The sequence below is a fragment of the Aquarana catesbeiana genome, linkage group LG02 (assembly GCF_042186555.1).
Source record: "Aquarana catesbeiana isolate 2022-GZ linkage group LG02, ASM4218655v1, whole genome shotgun sequence".
Taxonomy (NCBI): Eukaryota; Metazoa; Chordata; class Amphibia; order Anura; family Ranidae; genus Aquarana; species Aquarana catesbeiana.
Window position 1 is genome coordinate 639,603,177 of NC_133325.1, and position 20,419 is coordinate 639,623,595.

The window sequence follows — 20,419 nt, forward strand, 5'->3', positions numbered from 1 at the left end:
TTGCGATTTTACCAAAAATATGTAGAAGAATACATATCGGCCTAAACTGATGAAAAAATTTGAAAAAAAAAAAAATTGGATATTATAGCAAAAAGTAAAAAATATTGTGTTTTTTCAAACTTGTCCCTCTTCTTTTGTTTATAGCGCAATGAATAAAAACCGCAGAGGTGATCAAATACCACCACAAGAAAGCTCTATTTATGGGGAAAAAATGCTAAAAATTTCATTAGGATGCAGTGTTGCATGACCGCGCAATTGTCATTCAAATTGCAACAGCGCTGAAAGCTGAAAAATGGCCTGGGCAGGAAGGGAGTGAAAGTGCCCTGTATTGAGGTGGTTACGTTTGCCCCAAGAGGGAAAAATAAAGGGATCCTTAGTCCCAAAGAGGCATTATATTTGGACCCATTATTTTGTAGAACACCTATCATATATTTTTTGCCCAAGTTGCACAAGAGTTTGGAGCAGCCACCTGGCCGCCCGATAGTCAATGGAATCGACTCTGTATCGGCGCGGTTAGGTCAATATATAGATTTTTTTTTTGTACAACCTCTTGTCTCTAAAATGGAGACATTTTTGAGAGACACTAAACAAATGATTCAACTATTGGATACTTACACATGTACTGTACCCCAAATAGTATATTGATTACTGCAGATGTAGGATCATTATACACTATTGACCATAAAGAGGTCTTGTCTTCAGTTGAATGGGCACTAGCGGCCTCTGATCTCACTACGAAGCATACTTGCTGAACTTCTAAATTTCTGTCTAACAACTATTTTTGGTATGGCACACAATATTTTTTGCAGACAAGAGGTGTAGCAAAGGGGGGACTCGTTTTGCTCCCAGTGCGACCATTTTGTTTATGGCCCACTGGGAGGATGAGGTAGTATTTTGGGATCGCACATCGGAACTAATATGCTATAAAAGGTATTTTGATGACCTAGTGATGATCTGGGAGGGGGATATGTCTAGTTTGGAGGTATTCATGAACAAACTCAATAGTAATACCAAGAATATAAAGCTGACCTGGACGATAGATATGCAACAGATCTTTTTGGATCTGGAAATTTTTAAGAAGGATGACAAATTTCATACAAGGAATCACTTTAAACCGACTGACCGCAATGCATATATGCCATTAAATAGCTGTAATCATCAGAGGTGGTTGTGTAATATTCTGAGGGGACAGTTTATTCGCCTCCGGCGAAATTGTTTGTTGGAGGACGAATTTCTCTCCCAGTCTCAGGTTCTGGCAACCAGATTTAAACAAAAGGGATATGCACATTCTGCCATCAATAAGAAAATTGAGAGAGTGAGAGCCATGCATAGAAACACCAATTGTTGCCGATAAGATCAAAACCGATGGGGATACAGTGGCTACAAATCAATTTCAGATGAAAATGCACTATAGTATACAGCATAAAAAGTTTGAAAGGATTGTAGCTAGGCATTGGCCTATTTTGAAATATGATCGAATCTTAGGACCTCTACTACCTAGTCATCCTGAATTCATATATCGTAAGGCTCCTTCACTTAGAGATAATCTTGCGCCAGGAGTGATTAATCCACCTAGAGTAACCAAAAACAAGCTTTTTAGTTTTTTTTATCTGGTTTTTAATGCGTGCGGCAGATGTGCGACTTTCAAAAATGCCAGATATAATGTAAAAAAACGAAAGGTTTTCAACTCATCGGTCACTAAAAAACAATACCAAATAAAGGACCTTATTACTTGCACCAGAGTAGGTGTAATTTATATGCTTGAAACAACTGTGGCCTGCAATACATTGGGAGGACCTCTAGGGCCCTACATGTGCGAGTAGGTGAGCATATAAATATTAAAAAAGGCCTCAAAACACATAGCGTTTTTAGACACTTTAAAACATGCTGCCAGTGTGACCCAAAATACTTAAAATTTTGGGGAATTGAAAAAGTGACTAAACACTGGCGAGCAGGCAACTTTATTCGCCAGTTGAGTCAGCGCAAGTCTTTTTGGATATTCAAGACAAAGGTTTTAACGCCTGCTGGTTTGAACGTTGAGTTTGATCTCAATTGTTTTATTTCAAATAGATACATTTTTAATTTTTTATCATTTTCATTTTTTGGGGTGCATTTTTATATAATGAAGTGTATTCTGTATAATGTTTTTATCTGTATGCCAAGAGGATGGTAGTGGATGATGTCAGACGTTTTTTGGACTGCATTTGCTGATAGTGATTTTTTGCATATGAGCAGAGTCCTTTAACATTTAATACTTAGGGGTGTGTTTTTTCCCTTTAAAATTTGGAAACTAGGTTGTCCCGTTTTTAGGTGGTCTATTAACCGCCTGCCGACCGCCGGCCGTCAATTGACGGCCAGGCGGCGCGGCTCTCGTTGCGGGAGGGCGTCATATGACGTCCTCCCATTTAAACAGGGAATGCGCGCACATCCCTGTTCCTTCGGTGGCGGCGTGTCACTGAGACACCGCTCGCCACCGAGGGGGGTGAACAGCCATTGGACATGGCTGTTTACCACGTGATCGGCCGTGATGAAGTCACGGCCGATCACAGATAGGTCCACCCCATTGTGCACGGCGCATGCGCGCGAGCGCGCTGCGCGTGCACGTCGGTGACGGAGTGTTCCCGGGAACACTACTCGTCACCGACGCTGGTAAACAGCCATTGGCTGGCTGTTTACCCACGTGATCGGCTGTGATCCATTCACAGCCGATCATAAATGTAAACACAGAGCGGTAACTAGCTGTTACCAGCTCTTCTCTCCTCACACACTGTTTCCAGTGTGAGGAGAGAAGAGCCAGAAGCAGTGAGTTACCGATCTGTGTTCTGTAGTGTCTGCACCAACACCACACCTGTCCCATCGCCCCTCCCAATTGTCATCTGTCACCCAACAGTCACCAGTGTCACCCAATAAAGTGTACAGGTCACATAAGGGACTGCCATCAGTGACCGCCAGCCGTCACCCGTCAGTGACCGCCAGCCGTCACCCGTCAGTGACCGCCAGCCGTCACCCGTCAGTGACCGCCAGCCGTCACCCGTCAGTGACCGCCAGCCGTCACCCGTCAGTGACCGCCAGCCGTCACCCGTCAGTGACCGCCAGCCGTCACCCGTCAGTGACCGCCAGCCGTCACCCGTCAGTGACCGCCAGCCGTCACCCATCAGTGACCGCCAGCGGTGCTCCTGTCACCCGTCACAAATCAGCGACCATCAGCGGTGCACCTGTCACCCGTCACAAATCAGTGACCATCAGCGGTGCACCTGTCACCCGTCAGCCATCACCCGTCACCCATCAGTGACCGCCAGCCATCACCCGTTACCCATCACCTGTCACCCATCAGTGACCGTCAGCCATCACCGATCACCTGTCACCTTTTAGTGACCGTCACCCATCACCAGTAACTGTCCGTGGCCTGTCACCCATCAGTGACCATCGCCTGTCACACCGTCATCACCGATCAGTGAACGCCAGCTGCCACCTATCGCACAGCCCATCAGTGACCGTCACCTGTCACACCGCGTCATGTCCAAAAGAGTATTCAGCAGTGAGGAGGCGTTCCAGATCCTCTTCATGACCGATGAGAGCAACGGGGAGTTCTCATCAGATTCCAATTTGGATTCTGATTCAAGTTCGGCATTTGAACCAAATAGTGAATCGACAAATGATTCGGAGGAAGAATGGGTCCCTCCCAAAAGGGCACGGCACTCTGGAAACCAGGATTATATTCCCAGGCCCAGTACCAGCGCTGCCACCACCAATAGGCCCCAGGAACAAATTCCCAGGCCCAGTACCAGCGCTGCCGCCAGCGTTAGGCCCCAGGAACAAATGCCCAGTACCAGCGCTGCCACCACCAATAGGCCCCAGGAACAAATTCCCAGGCCCAGTACTAGCGCTGCCACCAGCGTTAGGCCCCGGGAACAATTGCCCAGTACCAGCGCTGCCGCCGGCGATAGGCCCCAGGAACAAATGCCCAGACCCAGTACCAGTCCTGCCACATCACGCCTGAGTACCAGCACAGGAAATTCCAATCCAACTACTGGAGTGTCACACCCCCCAAGAGCCAGGGCCTCTACATACATGCCAGATGGTCTTGCCAACCCAATATGGCTGCCTTCCAACTCGGCATCGCCAATTATTCCCCCGTTCACAGCACTGCCAGGTGTGCAGACCAACACCCAAAATTTCTCAGAGATTGATTTCTTTCATATGTTTTTGCCCGACACTATGCTGCAATTTATTGTGGACCAGACAAATTTGTATGCCCAGCAATATATCGCCAACAACCCCCAATCATCCTATGCCTGTCCTTTTGAGTGGAGAGATCTGAATTTGGAGGAGTTCAAAATGTTTATGGGCCTAACCCTAAACATGGGGATTACAAAAAAAAATGAAGGACATGCCTATTGGTCCACCCACCCCATCCACAATATGCCCATTTATTCTGCCCCAATGTCCAGGTCCCGATACAAGATGATAATGCGCTTTCTTCACTTCAGAGACAACACTCAGTGCCCTCCCCACAATCATCCAAATTACGACAAGTTATACAAGATTCGCCCACTGATAAATTTCTTTTCTCAACAATTTGCAGAACTTTATGTCCCCGATCAGAAAATTTGCGTTGAGTCCCTGGTACCCTTTTCAGGCCGGCTAGGAATAAAGCAGTATATTCCTAGCAAAAGGGCCAGATACGGAGTAAAGTTATACAAGCTATGTGAGAGAGCCACGGTATATTTGTATGCATTCCGCATATATGAAGGAAAAGATTCCCAGCTCCAGCCCCCTGAGTGCCCGGCCTACATGGGCACAACTGGAAAGATTGTATGGGACCTGGCATACCCACTTCTAAACAAAGGATATCACATTTACGTTGACAACTTTTACACCAGCCTGCCCCTTTTCAAACACTTATACATCGCAAAAACCCTGGCCTGTGGAACCTCCAGAAAAAATAGAAAGGGCTTCCCACAATCTTTAGTGAACAAAAAGCTGCGAAGGGGGGAAAGAGCATCATTGAGATGCAACGAAGTGCTGGCCTTGAGGTGGAAGGATAAGAGGGACGTGCACATGATGTCCACCATCCATGAAGACACTGCAATTGTGGTACAAAGAAGACAAGGTCCCATTGAAAAGCCAACATGTGTCCAAGATTATAATCTCTACATGGGGGGGGTAGATTTTAACGATCAAATGATTCAGCCCTATTTGTCAATAAGGAGGTCCCGATTCTGGTATAAGAAGTTAGCAATTTATCTCATCCATTTGGCCATTTACAATTCCTACGTAGTCTACACCAAATCCATTGAAAGCTCCGCCCCCTTCCTAAAATTCATAGAAGAAGTTGTCACGTCCCTTATCTATCACCAAAGACCCCCCCAAGAAGACCTTCGCTCTGAGGCTGTTTGCCGACTCCATGAGCGCCACTTCCTCTTCAGCATTCCACCATCTGAAGCAGGCCGAAGACGGCAAAAAAAATGTCGCGTGTGCACCAAAAGAGGATTTAGAAGAGATACCAGCTACCATTGTCCCCAGTGTCCCTCCCAACCTGGCCTTTGCATTGGTGAATGCTTCCAAATTTATCACACATCCATAAAATATTAGCCCATATTTTTAACCATTTCCCCATTTTCATCATCTGTGCTGACCATTTTCCATTCTTTCCCAAATAATCATGCCACTGCCTTCCATGTGAACTGACCCTGGCCTGTTTTGTGACTATGCCTCTTCCTACCGTTTGGACTGCCTCCACGTGAACTGACCCTGGCCTGTTTTATCAACTACTCTACTGCCTACCGCTTGGACTGCTTACATGTGAACTGACCCTGGCCTGTTTTATGGACTATGCTTTTGCCTACCGCTTGGACTGATCTGTTGCCCTGCTACTGTAGTACACAGGGGTCTCACATATGTGAGGGGCTCCAGAATTGTTTTGCCGGTTGGAGAAAACAATTATTTTTGTTTTCTCCGGGTTTCGGAATTAGGGTCTGGAGTACGGAGGCTTCATAGAGATTTGGGTGGGTCGAAGCCTCTACCCCTGTGCCCAGGTCTTACCTGATTGTGGCCCTCAGCCTGCTGCTGACTTACTGCCACCATGCCCATGCCTGTCGTGGTACAATAATGAGTGTCTGCAGTTAACAGTGTACCAGGACCAATATTATGGCTGTGCTGGCTGTCTCTGCCTGGACAATTTCTATGGACTGTGCCGACTATAGACAATATTCCTGCCTGCTGCCTGGATAGTTAATATTGCTGTCGCTAAGCACCTCCCTGCCTGCTGCCTGGACCAGTGCTCTCCTCTGTGGATACTACTAAAAGCACAGGTAATGCTTTTTTTTTACCCTTTCTGCAATAGAATTTATTTTGGATTGTAATTCTTGGTATGTGCATGCTATATGTTAGAAATATGAAGGGTTTTCAAAAATGATAGGTTGCCAGGAAATTATATATGTCATTTATGCTCCTAGAACGCCTGATGGCGCTACTTTGATGTTGGGCCTCTGTATGTGGCCAGGCTGTGTAAAAGTCTCACACATGTGGTATCGCCATACTCAGGAGGAGTAGCAGAATGTATTTTGGGGTGTCATCTTTGCTACGTACATGCTATGTGTTGGAAATATCTGATAGACAACTTTGTGTAAAAAAAAAAAAAATGCGTTTTCATTTTTTTCCACATTTTCCAAAAACTTTTGGAAAAAAATGAACTGTTCAAAAGACTCATTATGCCTCATAGATTATACGTTGGGGTGTTTGCCTTCCAAAATGGGGTCATTTTGGGTGCAATTCCATTGTCCTGGTGCTCCAGGGCCTTCAAAAATGCAATAGGTGGTTGAGAAATGAGATGTGTCATTTAGGCTCATAGAACGCATGAAGACGCTACTTCAATGTTCGGCCTTTGTATGTGGCCAGGCTGTGTAAAAGTCTCACACATGTGGTATCGCCATACTCAGGAAGAGTAGCAGAATGTATTTTGGGGTGTAATTTGTTTTATGCATATGCTCTGAGAGAGAAATAACCTGTTAATATGACAATTTTGTAAAAAAAAAAAAAAAAAAAATCATTTTGCAAAGAATTGTGGGAAAAAATTACAACTTAAAAAAAATCACCATGCTACTTACTTAATACCTTGGAATGTCTACTTTCTAAAAAGGGGTCATTTAGGGGGTATTTGTACTTTTCTGACTTGTTAGTGTACCAAGAAATGAGATAGACCATCAGTACATCTGTGTGTTCAGATGTGATCAATTTTCAGTGATTGGCACCATAGTTTGTAGACTATAACTTTCACAAAGATCAAATAACTTACACTAATTTGGGTTATTTTTACCAAAGCTATGTAGCAGTATAAATTTTGGCCAAAATTTATGAAGAAAAATTACTAATTTGCAAAATTTTATGACAGAAACAAAGAAAAAGGCAATTTTTTCACAAAATTTACGGTCTTTTTTATTTATAGCACAAAAAATAAAAAACCCACTAGTGATTAAATACCACAAAAGAAAGCTCTATTTGTGTGAAAAAAAGGACGCAAATTTCATATGGGTACAGTGTTGCACGACTGAGTAATTGTCATTCAAAGTGTGAGAGTGCTGAAAGCTGAAAATTGGTCTGGGCAGGAAGGGGGTGTAAGTGCACTGTATTGAGGTGGTTAATGAGACTACTGATAGTTCTGGTTCCCAGAGCGTGAGACAGGGGTTTCCTTATTTTTATTTATATTTTTTATTTTCGTTTTTATAATGACATTCCGGTCAGATCGGGCTCCCCCAGGCTTGAAGTCTGGCAATTCACCATTTGCAGCTGCGCCGCTATTCCTGGGAGTGTTCCTTTTCTATTAAGGGGCGGTCTTGATATTAACATATAAATATGAGCAGGTAGATGACGTATCTCCAATCTCATGCTGAAGAAGTCCCGCCCGCAGGACGTAACGCATATGGGGGAGGAGCTACGTCTGAAGTTTACTGCGGCCATCTTTCTGGTTTGAAACCATACACATTACATGCTTGTGGGCCAGCACTCGGCCGGAGTGCTTTACTTGTAAGTGAAATTCTTTTTATCTGCTAAATACATACTGCAAACGGAGAGCACTAGATTGTCCCCTTCTTTTCGTTTGTACATATGTTAAACATACCATCGGCTGGATCCAATAGCGATCGTTACCCCAGGTGTGGGTCAAATGCTGAGTGACCTTTTACAGGTCGAGTCCTTAAGGTGAGAGGCTGGAGTGTCTGTGGTGGAGGGGCTGCAATCACTGTTTCCTTGTCTATGTACATCATTGCACCTTAGGAGGCTCCTTTTTATCCAACTGACAGGCCTGTCTTTTCCATCTAATTAGATGAAGATTTGGACCGCTGTTTTCTTTATTTTAAATATTTTAATTAATTTTATTGCGCTGCACTGTATTCTCTTACATGTTTGATTGAGGCTTTTTTTGAATTTCCCTTAAGTGTCTGCTTGCATTAGCTTATTCATTTAAATCGTTAGTCTATCTGCTCAGAATACTTGTTGTGTACATCCAGATACTTTAGAAGAGTGGGCTCCCTACAGGCATAGCTGCCCCCAATCTATCCATTATTACATATTTACTTGGAGACCCTCAACTTATAGAGTAAGGACTGCAGTACGCCGGGGGTACCGTGACATTGCCTCTGCAACTTATGCATGTATTTGCAAATGTTAAATATTAATTTAGCCTTTATATACTTAAATCTGAAATTGTATCAGCCTCTTGCAGCCCCTGTGCAGCAGAGTTCAGAATGGGAATGGGAGAAGCAGCACAAGGAGCCAGTTATGCTCCAGTGCTCATGTGCTAAAAGTGGACATGTCGCTAGGAGAAGAGAGCAAAGTAACAAATAAGCTCACTAGTGTGCTGCCCCTGCTTTTACTCTCCAGTCACAGGTTACTGGAGGTTACCATAACTTTAATTGCAACCGAGAAAAATCAGGTCTGACAGAAATAAATTTACATCTATAACCATAAGGGAAGAATTTAATATTCAGCGTTTCATTTCTTATGACATTTCCCATGTCCTGTAGAATCTTGGGAGGTGTTAACAGTTACAAATACCGGCTCAAGCGCTGTATACTAATGCAATGCTAGTTTGTGCCTGGAAAAGTACGTTCGAAGAGTTTTATAAATCTTTTAACCATTTGAGCCCCAGGCCAATTCTGACATTTCTCCCATACATGTAAAAATCAGTTTTTACTAGAACATTAAGCCCCGTGCCCCGCTAGGTTGAACAATAAAAACGATTGGTTTGTACCAGGCCTTACTTAAAACTCCCAGTGGTTTTTCAAAGGCAAATTTTTTTTGGGAGGGGAGGGGGGACACACTTTAAATACATTTTTAATGTTTTAGTGAACACAAATACACAATTTGTTGGTAAAATATAAAAGATAAAATTACACCAAGTAAAATAGACATATCGCGCAATAAAACTGCACACGCCCATGGAATGGTGGCAAACTACGTTTTACATTATGGACGGGCCCTTCCGCCATCTGCAAAAGTCATGTAGCAGCTGTATACAGTGCCTTGCAAAAGTATGAGGATTTGCATCATTTAATTTACAGAACATGCCCACAACTTTGAAGATTTTTTTTTTTTTTATTGTGAAGCAAATAAATAGGACAAAATAACAGAAAAGGTCAATGTGCATAACTATTCACCCCCCTAAAGTCAATACTTTGTAGAGCCACCTTTTGCGGCTATAACAGCTCCAAGTCACTTTGGATAAGTCTCTATGAGCTTGCCACATCTTACCACTGGGATTTTTGCCCATTCCTCCTTGCAAAACTGCTCCAGCTCCTTCAAGTTGGACGGTTTGTGCTTGTGAACCGCAATCTTTAACTCTGACTACAGATTTTCTATTAGATTGAGGTCTGGGCTTTGACTAGGCCATTCCAACACATTTACATGTTTAGCAGTGTGTTTGGGGTCATTGTCCTGCTGGAAGGTGAACCTCCGTCCAGCCTCAAATCACACAGAGTGGTACAGGTTTTGCTCAAGAATAGCCCTGTTTAGCACCATTCATCTTTCCCTCAACTCTGACCAGTTTCCCAGTTCTGACTGCTGAAAAACATCCCCACAGCATGCCGCTGCCACGACCATGTTTCACTGTGTGGATGGTGTTCTTTGGGTGATGTGATGGGTTTGCGCCAGAAATAGCATTTTTTTGATGGCCAAAAAAAATTCAATTTTAGTCTCATCAGACCAGAGCACCTTCCTGCATACATTTTGGGAGTCTCCCACATGCATTTTTGCAAACTCAAAACGTGCCATTTTGTTTTTTTGCTGAAAGTAATGGCTTACTTCTGGCCACTCTGCCATAAAGTCCAACGCTATAGAGCGTACAGCTTATTGTCATTCTATGTACAGATACTCCAGTCTCTGCTGTGGAACTCTGAAGCTCCTCCAGGGTTACCTTAGGTCTCGGTGCTGCCTCTCTGATTAATGCCCTCCATGCCCAGGCCGTGAGTTTTGGTGTGCGGCCGTCTCTTGGCAGGTTTGCTGTTGTGCCATGTTCTTTCCATTTGGTTATGATAGATTTGATGGTGCTCCAAGAGATCAAAGATTTGGATTTTTTTTTTTTATAACCTAACCCTGACTTATACTTCTCAACAACATTGTCCCTTACTTGTTTGGAGAGTTCCTTGGTCTTCATGGCAGTGTTTGGTTAGTGGTGCCTCTTGCTTCTTTTGGGGCCTTTCAAAAAGGTGTGTATATGTAATGATAGATCATGTGACACTTAGATTGCACACAGGTGGACATCATTTCACAAATTATGTGACTTCTAAGGGCAATTGGTTGCACCAGAGCTTTTTATGGGTTTCATAACAAAGGGGTTAAATACATAAGCACATGCCAATTATTTTTTTATTTCTGAAAAATGGTTTTATGTATATATTTTTCTAATTTTACTTCACCAACTTAGACTATTGTGTTCTGATCCATCACATATGATTCAGATTAAAAAAAAACATTGAACTAAAGGCTGTAATGTAACAAAATAGGTAAAAAGTCAAGGGGATGAATACTTTTGCGAGTCACTGTAGCTCCAATTGTAGGAGATCGCAAGGAAAAAAAAAAAAAAAAAAGTTAACAGGATTATGGTTGTAGCTGCAACCATGATCCTAATATAACCACTTAAACCCGAGGCCGTATATTTACGTGTACTATACTACATAAATGCTTATACATTACTTTACCGGTCAAATGAATGAGTGCTTTAGTGGGTGATCACTGAAGTGTCATGATATTTACATTTATATTTTTTAACCTATCAATCTAGAAGTCAAGACTATTTGGCAAGTTAATTTACTCTAGTCTGGCAGGTGGGCGATGGGAAAAATCTGGAAAATGTGGTTAAATATTCACTTTAGACTGCTGTTTACATCCAGTGACCCTTGAAAAATTTTCCTAGGCTTAAGTTTTTTGTTCCCAACAGATTTTCACTGGGAGAAATATGTATGCACTTTTATATCTGACAAACTGGTATTGATCTGGGATATTTTTATTTAGGTAAAGACGATCATAAGTTTCACTGTTTACTGGAACTCATAATTTAGACATAGCAGCCATAAGCACATAGCACAGAATATATAACAAAAAAGTGGATTTCTTGCACTTAAAGGTGAGCCATTTGTTCTATTCCATGTACATGAGCAGTGTGTGATCTCCCCTATAAACTAAAACTTAACATTCTCTTTAATTTTCAAACCAGCTTTTTACAAACCATGGCACCAATCTCATACCCCATTCAACAGTATAAGAAAGAACAAAGTGCAATACCACTTGGCGGCAAAGTCAGTTTGCTGAATCTAGTACGGGTACTGTATCTACTCTAGCTCTTGTTCTGATTTTAAAATCAGACACATATAAAAAGTATGAAAATAACAAAAAAAAAAAAAAAGTTGACAACCGAAGAAAAAAAAATTATGGAAGACAGCTGCAGTGAGTAAAACTGGCACCAGCATACAAAACTGGAATAGGATACCTACAGCCATTACTGAACAACTGAAAAATCTGCTGGCGAATTATAAAACAATAATTATGTATCACATATAAAAAGGACAGTGTATCCATGTGCTAGATACAGCTGAATTATGATTCAACTCTGACATAATGACTATAAGAATAATGTAAACCTCAAACTCATGTTTAAAAAGGGGGCAATTAATAAGAGCCCCAAGAGTGACTTTTTTTTTACCATCCTTGACCACCCCTCAAAAGCTGTAGCTTTGGTAGGTATACTAAAATGGAAATCTTCACAACATTCTAGTCATTTCTTTTCTTACCAGGCACTACATTAAGGAAATGAGTTGTCTGATATAGCGACATGAGCCTTGAACACTGCTACAAGTACCAAATATCAGTTCTAATTAAACACTTCCCAAAAATACCCAGCACTCAAATTACTCCAATTAAAAAAAAAATTAAAATAAAAAAACAGCACAAGGACCATTTCCAAAGACAAATAAAAAGTTGTCGATTTTATAATTGTTGATTTACTCATACCATCCACTTGTTTGAAGGGGCAGGACCAAAAAACAACAATTGGAGCCTTTTAAAGCTTTTTATGGGACTCCTTAGCAGTGAAAACAAAAGTTCAGAGGCATGAAAACTCTTAATTGTTTAATGATTGTAAAGCATCTATCGCCACCTAGTGAAACAACTAGTAGTACAAGAAACTCATCGGGTCTGAATGAGACATTCTTTTTACTCCAGCATAGCTAATCGTTACTAGGAGAAGCCATCCTCACTGCAGGATATTTCCTGTCTTCATCACTTCCTAGAAAGACTGGGAGAAACTTGGAGGTGTCTTGGCTTTCAGGTATACGATAACCATTTAAATAAAAAATCAAATGACATATCTTAATTCTGGAATTATGATTAATCAGAAATCTATACCAATCCACTTCAGAATGTCCATTACTACATTAACAGGATGTAGAGGGGGGGGGGGGGGGGGGGGATTTCTGGAACTTTTCCAACAACACAGTCTCTTAGTTGCCAAAATATCCCTTGGCTGAAATGATACTTTTCATGTTCCTGAGAACATCTTTCCAAAACATTTCTGGTGCACTGAATTAGGCATTAATATAAATTGTGAAATAAGTCAGATGTTTGATCACACTGACCTTGAATTCCACTTTAAGAGACAGTGAGCTATGTGCTACACATGTTATTTGTACACCCTCAGTAAACGCAGTCTTCTATAAAAAAAAAAAAAATTCTTTCCAACCATGTCATACAATGGTAAAAGTAGATTCCCTGCCCCAAAGGGCTTGCAATCAACACGTTTAAGTGTAGAAAGTGTACAACAATTAAGTCACTAGAAATCTGATGTAAACAATTTTTATAATAAAGGAAGGTCTGCGGTACAGCAAGTCAAGAATTAACTCACCTCTCGTCCCTGGTGAGTGACCAGCGCAGCCAAGGGTTTGGCATAAAATCTACTGTATGAAAATCCTAAACATCCGTACATACTGTTGGCAGTCAGCTTCAGAGCCTTCTGTCTGATGTCATACTGAAATAAAAGGGAAACAAAACAAGACACAAATGGAGTGACTGTTGGCAATGCCATGGTCTGCTACTGTAATACTAATGAACATTAGGTGATTGGCCAAGAAAACATGTGAAAATTTAAACTGAACAATAGAAAAAATATATTTATTGGGAGATAACATTAAAATCATTACTAGCAATTAAGAAAAGGTGCAATCCTCACCCAAAACCTAAAAAATTCAAATACAGCAATAACAGCAGATCAAATTGAACATCGTACTCCGCCATAATTCACTTAAGCAACCTTTCCCTTATGTTTCTTGTTAGATCACGGAAGCGCATTAAAATGCCAGGTGAACTACACAACTTGATTGTTCATTTTAAAATCGGCAGAGTAACACTTATATTAAAATGCTGAGAAAAACCATAATAGAAACTACCAAAAAAAAAAAAAAAAAAAAAAAAAAGCTTAGAGAGGTTTAGGAACATGAAGCATACAACAAAGCACTTTTATGTTTGACAGAACAGGCCCTCTGCACATAATTACCTGCAAATACAAGTCAGGGTTCAGGTCAGGCTGTTTCATCAGCTGCTTGACATGACGTCTTCTCTCCACCAGCTTCCGGATCTCCCGAGGTAAGATTCCCATCTCCAGATCTGGATGAGGCAGCTCTGGAATTTCATCTTGATCTTCACCCTGCAAACCATTATGCAGCGTAATCCTTAATTCAGCTTCCTTCTCACTCCTAACAGTCATGCTTCTTAATCACCAACACTCGCTAGCCCCTAGCAGCAATAATCTGTCCTAAACTGCTGTTCCTGCTCAAATGTGCTGATTATCTTGCAAGACGCCGAGCAGTCAAAAAAAAGAAAAATCAGAATCTAGCAGACCACTTTCAGGGACAAAAATGCAGCAATTTTATTCATAAAATGGGGAAAAAAACATTGCTTGTTGCAGCCTAGATGTATAATTAACCCCTTGCTTACAGCAAGTATGCAAAGCAAGATTTAGCCTTTTTTCAAGCATAAGCCAGTTAGAACGTATGTTGACAGTTATAAAGTACACTTGATTTTTGACAAAATAATAGCTTTGAGCCTGGTTAGGAAAGTAAATAGGATATTAACATCTGCTAATACTTGAAAGCCTGAGGATTAAACATACACCTTAGGTTACTGATGGGTGCAAAGCTTTACACCAGGCATTTGAACTTGTCATCAGTACAAGGATGGTGTGAATATAAAGGAAAATGTCTGCTTTGTGTTCACATTTCAAAAACAGAGGTCTGCAAGGCTGGGGAAAAACAGTTTCCTTTAATAGTGCCATCATTTCTAAATTCAGCTGCATGTGAACCAAGAATAATAAAAACCAGCTGCGCCTGCACCTTAGATTGAAGCAGAACAAAAGTTAGCGTATATTAAAAAATTGCATTTAAAGAGGTTTAAATAGTCAGCAGTAGCAGACAGCAACGCATAATTAAATCCTGATAACTGAAAAATGTCCTCTAGGATTGTAAGCTCCATTAGCAAGGGCCCTCCTGTTCCTTCTGTATTAAACTGTATAAGAATTGTACTGTCCCCTTTATATTGTAAAGCACTGCGTAAACTTTTGGCGCTATATAAATTCTGTATAATAATAATAATAATAATAATGTTCTCACCACCTAGAAGAATGGCTAGCCCAGCAGCATCATGCTATTTTACACATTAGGCTAAAAATTACCATATGGAAACACTTAGACGGCAAGCTAACCAAGTTAAATAAATATGAGCTGTTCAACATAAATATATATTTTGGTTAACCCAGTTAATACATAATACATACTAATTGCTTAAAGAAAACAATGTTTTTCCATAAAATATTTGTTTTCCACATATTTATCATAATAGAAGGAAAATGGTCACATGTGTATTTGCCATGGGTCATTCCACTAACCTCTTTTGTATTCTGACTATTAGTAGCTGTACGATGCACTGTGGTGAAGCAGATGTTATACTCTTGTATGATTGAGGGGTACAAGCTATTAAAATCCAGGAGAAGTATGAATTTGTCGTAAAAACCTACAAACAACAATAGGAATATGTTTAATTAAGGCAAGATCACACAGGAAAAACAATGTATCTAGAAATTTTAAGCAACGGAAGGGGGAAAAAATGAAATAAAGTAAAAAAAAAATCACTCACCAACTTTAGGGTCCAGAACTAAGCCACCAGCATATGCAGCTTTCTTCCGAACTTTCTTGTTCTTATTTTGATCAGTATCCATGTCTTCATCATCCTCTACCTGCAATACATAAAGCTGTTGTCACATAACATTCAGATTTCGGAAATATAATTGACTAGTTTGCCCTGTTCCCCCTACAAAATTTTGGTCCAGGGCTCAGTTTCTGGTACAAGCATTTGTCCATTTCCTCTTGGTGTTTAACATTCATATAATCACTAATTTCTGCATACTGTTCATTGTTCTGCTTAGAGCTCTGCTACATATGATGTGCCAAATTAAATGTAAAAAAAAATAAATAAACAAAAAACAGGTTTTATGAATGTTAAAAAACAAAAAAAATACAAAAAATAGAATGGTTGAATACTGGGACCTTTAGGACTTGTGCGATCAGGAATAAAAAAAAAAAAACGGTCTGAATAGTAAGCTGAAAACAATTTGTGTGTTCCACCTAGATCACAAATGAACATCTATGTGGTCACCTCTGCTAACTATTACTATGACACTCAATTCAAAAGCATAAAAAGAGGATTTAAAGATCTAAAGAGCCCTTTCAGCACATCTGTGGGCACGAAGGAAATTTCCAGCACACACGGGCCACCATCTTTGTGCCTGTGCGGCGGGAAGAGACGTGCAAACGTGCTGGGGAAATCCACGTGTGTGTGTTGACGCACTTCAGGGCTCAGCAGGACCCACACAGAATCTGGGAGGGGGGCATAGCAACACAAATGTCACTTTTTTTCCCTTTCTTGATTTTTACCTGGTGGTCCGGCCTGTAAGTCTCTTATTTTTCACTTTTCTTCGGGCTTGGTTCACACTAGTGCAATTTTGCAAACCACGTTTTGTGCCGGCACAGCAGCCCATTCATTTGAATAGGCTGCTGTGCTCCTGAAAAGCAGGGAAAGGGTCCCAGCATTATTTTTTAAATTGCAGCGTGTTTTGGTGCGGGAAGCAGCTGCTGTGATTTCCAGTGCGTGCAGGTGCCATTTGGATTAAAGGCATCCACATGCATCTCCTGCTTTTTCTGTGTGGGTGGTAGCGACTGCGGGAGCGCGTGCAGAACCACAGTGGGAATCAACGCCACAAGTGTGAACCAGGCCTTAAAGTGCAATTGAACTGCGAAATATAAAAAAATATGTGGTAAGTACACTGAGCCACACATGGACAGCCCAGGGCGACGTCATTGGCCCAGCCATTCAAGCAGCCAGACGGAACACAGAAGGAAGACCAGGAAAAGATGGAAGTATTCTTGACCAGCGCTTCCAGTGGTTGCACAGCAGTGAGGGGAAGCGTTTAACAGGCAAGTTTGGCATGTGCCAATATGCAGTATGTACTGGCACATGACAAGCTCCAGGGGGCCCATTAATAGTAAAATGAAAAGGCAAACCCCCCCCATATTTTGGATCGGAAGATTATAAACGGTCAGGTTTTTCGCCATCTGTGTCCCATAGGGCAAAAATCACTTCACTTCCTGTCCCATAGCCAAAATAGGAAGCAAGAAACAATCCCTCAAAAATGAGGGTATCCCAGGGTCACCAGAACTAGTGTCCCCATTGTAAGATTTTCCCTCCATTACCTGTTCTGGTGTCAACCCAAAATTTGGGATTTTCTTTTTCTTTGGATAATTACATTAAACAGGGCACAGACAGCAACAAAAAAATGACAGACGTTCTAATCCCTCCCCATTTTATTCAAAACTAAAACAATTTTGCCTTTAGATATGTTTTAAATTTTAAAAAAAAAATTAATTCTGCTTTACCTTTCACTGCCAGGTCCGTACGTCGTACGGACCTGACAGCAGGGGGTTTTTTTTTTTTTTTACACACGTTTGGTGGCTACTGCCATTTGGATTGTGTGTAAATCTGACAAGCAGACTCCTACCTGTCAGATGAAAGCATTCAGATGGCTGCATTGCCACCCGATTGCTTTCACACACGCTGGGTAATGTATCCGCCGAGTGACCATTCAATCCAGATCCCCAGCCACCAGCGCAGTAATTGGTTAAGACCATTTGATGTAAGTAGGCCCTTTGATAGAGATACCTGATCTAAGAGGGCACTCTGAAAATTTGACAGTAATTATAGAAATACTGTGGAAACTGGACATTGCTTATGCTGTGATAAACTTAAAATGATGATTATATATAAACTAAGTGGCAGGGTTTCTGGTGGGTTGCCTTAATGCAGTTGATCATATTGAAATTTCTAGTCGACGTAGGCATTCCTATGTGTCACATGATTAGACAAAAATAGCAAAGTCCACTCTGAAGCCTTCTATAATAATGCTGTATAAGACCAATGGATTGCCATGCAGGGGAATTGACTCCTGAAATAATGCACAAAATAAGCAACATACATGGGTTAACCTGACATCCACACCATTCAAGCACTAACAATACTTGCTGGGATAAGCAAGAGCATTTCATCTTTCTCTATCCTTTCAGGTTGTTAATTGGCCTTTTCCTACTGTAATTAAGCAAAGCCATTTTCTCTTTTTCCCTGGGACAGGCCAAAGCTTATCTGGGTATAAATGGGGTCTCCAACCACTACGGGAAAGTGCACAAACGGTTCTAAGAACAACGAAGGGTAAAAACTCAAAAGAACCTAAAAGCAAATAAGCCGTGCACACTACACATAGGCAGACACAAATAAATTTCCACTGTTGCCCTAGAGGCTCTGTCTGCAACCCACTCATTTTCTATTAGGTAAAATATGAAGGGACTTCTCAAAGTGCAGTACAATAACCACGCAGCACAAAATACATGCAAATAGCTCTGCTTTTCTGTTTGCTCATTAAAATGAAAAAAAATGGTGTCAATGAAAACAGTGACTGACAGTCCTAACAAAATGGGTCAACTGTTAACCAACAGCAAACCATTTATAAACCCCTTTGAAAAGTGAACAAATGAAACCAGAACATTTTTTAAGTGCTGCTACCCATTGTGATACTACTTCCTCCGACATACTGATCATAGAGATACAGTCCTTCCTCCTCAATGTGGTCAGTGTGTCTAGCCACGATTCGTTCTTTTTTTTTGCTTTTTTGTCCTATATAGGGTGGGCAAGGGCTAGAAATGCATTTATTATGGTCCGTCCTTGTTAGGGAGATTTACGTTATTTGTCCTGGTGACCATTGTCACTGATGCATCCAATTTTAGAGTTGTCACTGGAACAGGAAAAATATATGATTTTTATTACAGCTTGCCTGTAAAATCCTTTTCTTGGAGTACATCAAGGGACACAGAGCCTTAAATAATTACTTAATGGATTATGGGCCACCTTCAGGTGTTGACACTGGTAAACCCAATCAAGGAAGTTCACTCCCTATATAACCCCCCCTCCTTCTAGGAGCACATCAGTTTTTTGTAGCAAAACAATATACTTAAATACCAAAAGAGGGGAGGGACCTCTGTGTCCCATGATGTACTCCAAGAAAAGGATTTTAAAGGGTTTAAATCTTCCCGGCTCCAGCATCATCAACGATGGCCGGAAGCATCGGTTGATAGACCTGCCCCCTTGGCCTCTGCGTTCTAGGTGACTAGAATCACTTGTCGCCGCGCCCACACTGGAAGCCGCGTCACTGTACGTGACGTCACCCGCCTGCCAGGACCCGTAACCGCACAATCCGGAATATACCGCCGAACAACAGCGGCCATTGCTGCTGGCCATTTGCTCCACTGAGCAGGGAGAGACTGGGGACACCCGAACACCCCCCGCTCGTACTGGGAGGGTGTTGGGATGGTCGCTGCACTCCAGGCAGAAAACACTAGAGGTAAGCCCTTTCCTCTCCACCCAGGAGGGAGCGCAGGCCCCTGGTTCCAGCATGCACTTCCACCATGGCGGAGGAAACACAATAACTGAAGCCATGGTGGAAGAGGAGGGATTTAAAGGCTGCATGAGTTTCCTGGAAAATGGGCGGAGCTGAGCTCTCTCCAACGTTGTCCTGAAATGTGATTGGAGAAATCCTATTTTCTTTATCGTACATCATGGGACACAGAGCCTCAAGTAATTACATAATGGACGTCCCATAGCAATGCTACTTGAGGGGTGGGAGAAACAACCCACAGGGTACCCCAGGACTTATACTGCTGCCTGCAGTACACTGCGCCCAAAAGGCGATATCCTCATACCTCCTTACATCCACCTGATAAAAATTTTTGTGAATGTATGCACTGAAGACCAAGTTGCGGCCTTACAGATCTGAGCCATGGGGGTCTGGTGACGCACTGCCCAAGAAGCACTAACCGCTCTGTCGACGCTGCCTGTCCTCTTATGACCCTCTGACAGAGTACATAAGACATCAGTCTTAAGAATCTGAGCAGTTGTCTTTAAATAGATTCTCACTGCTCTCACCACATCAAGACAATATAGTGACTTTTCTTCCCTGGAACATGGTTTTGGAAAAATGATGGCAGGACAATATCTTCGTTCAGGTGAAAACCTGAAACCACTTTTGGCAAAAGCCTGGACAAGGGTGTAACACCACTCTGTCCTCATGAATAATCAAATATGGCTCTTTACAAGAAAGAGCAGCCAATTCCGAAAACCTCCTTGCTGAGGATATAGCAACAAAGAATACCAGCTTCCTTGTCAGAAGGACTAAGGGAATATGCTGCATTGATTCAAATGGTTGTTTTTGTAACACTGACAAAATTAAATTCAAGTCCCAAGGGCTTAAAAGGTGATATAACTGGAGGAGTAATCCGCA

At 41.7% G+C, this 20,419-nt stretch overlaps 1 protein-coding gene across 2 annotated transcripts in view; it reads right to left on the minus strand.

Moving 5' to 3' along the window:
- POLA1 (DNA polymerase alpha 1, catalytic subunit) overlaps positions 1-20,419 on the minus strand; it is a 717,861-nt gene that overhangs the window by 493,722 nt on the left and 203,720 nt on the right. For both annotated transcript variants that reach the window (XM_073616430.1, XM_073616431.1), the window contains exons 23-26: positions 15,676-15,775; positions 15,428-15,552; positions 14,042-14,191; positions 13,394-13,516 (exon numbers count right to left, since the gene is read on the minus strand). In XM_073616430.1, coding sequence (XP_073472531.1) covers positions 13,394-13,516; positions 14,042-14,191; positions 15,428-15,552; positions 15,676-15,775 — 498 coding nt within the window. The remainder of the gene's footprint in view (positions 1-13,393; positions 13,517-14,041; positions 14,192-15,427; positions 15,553-15,675; positions 15,776-20,419) is intronic.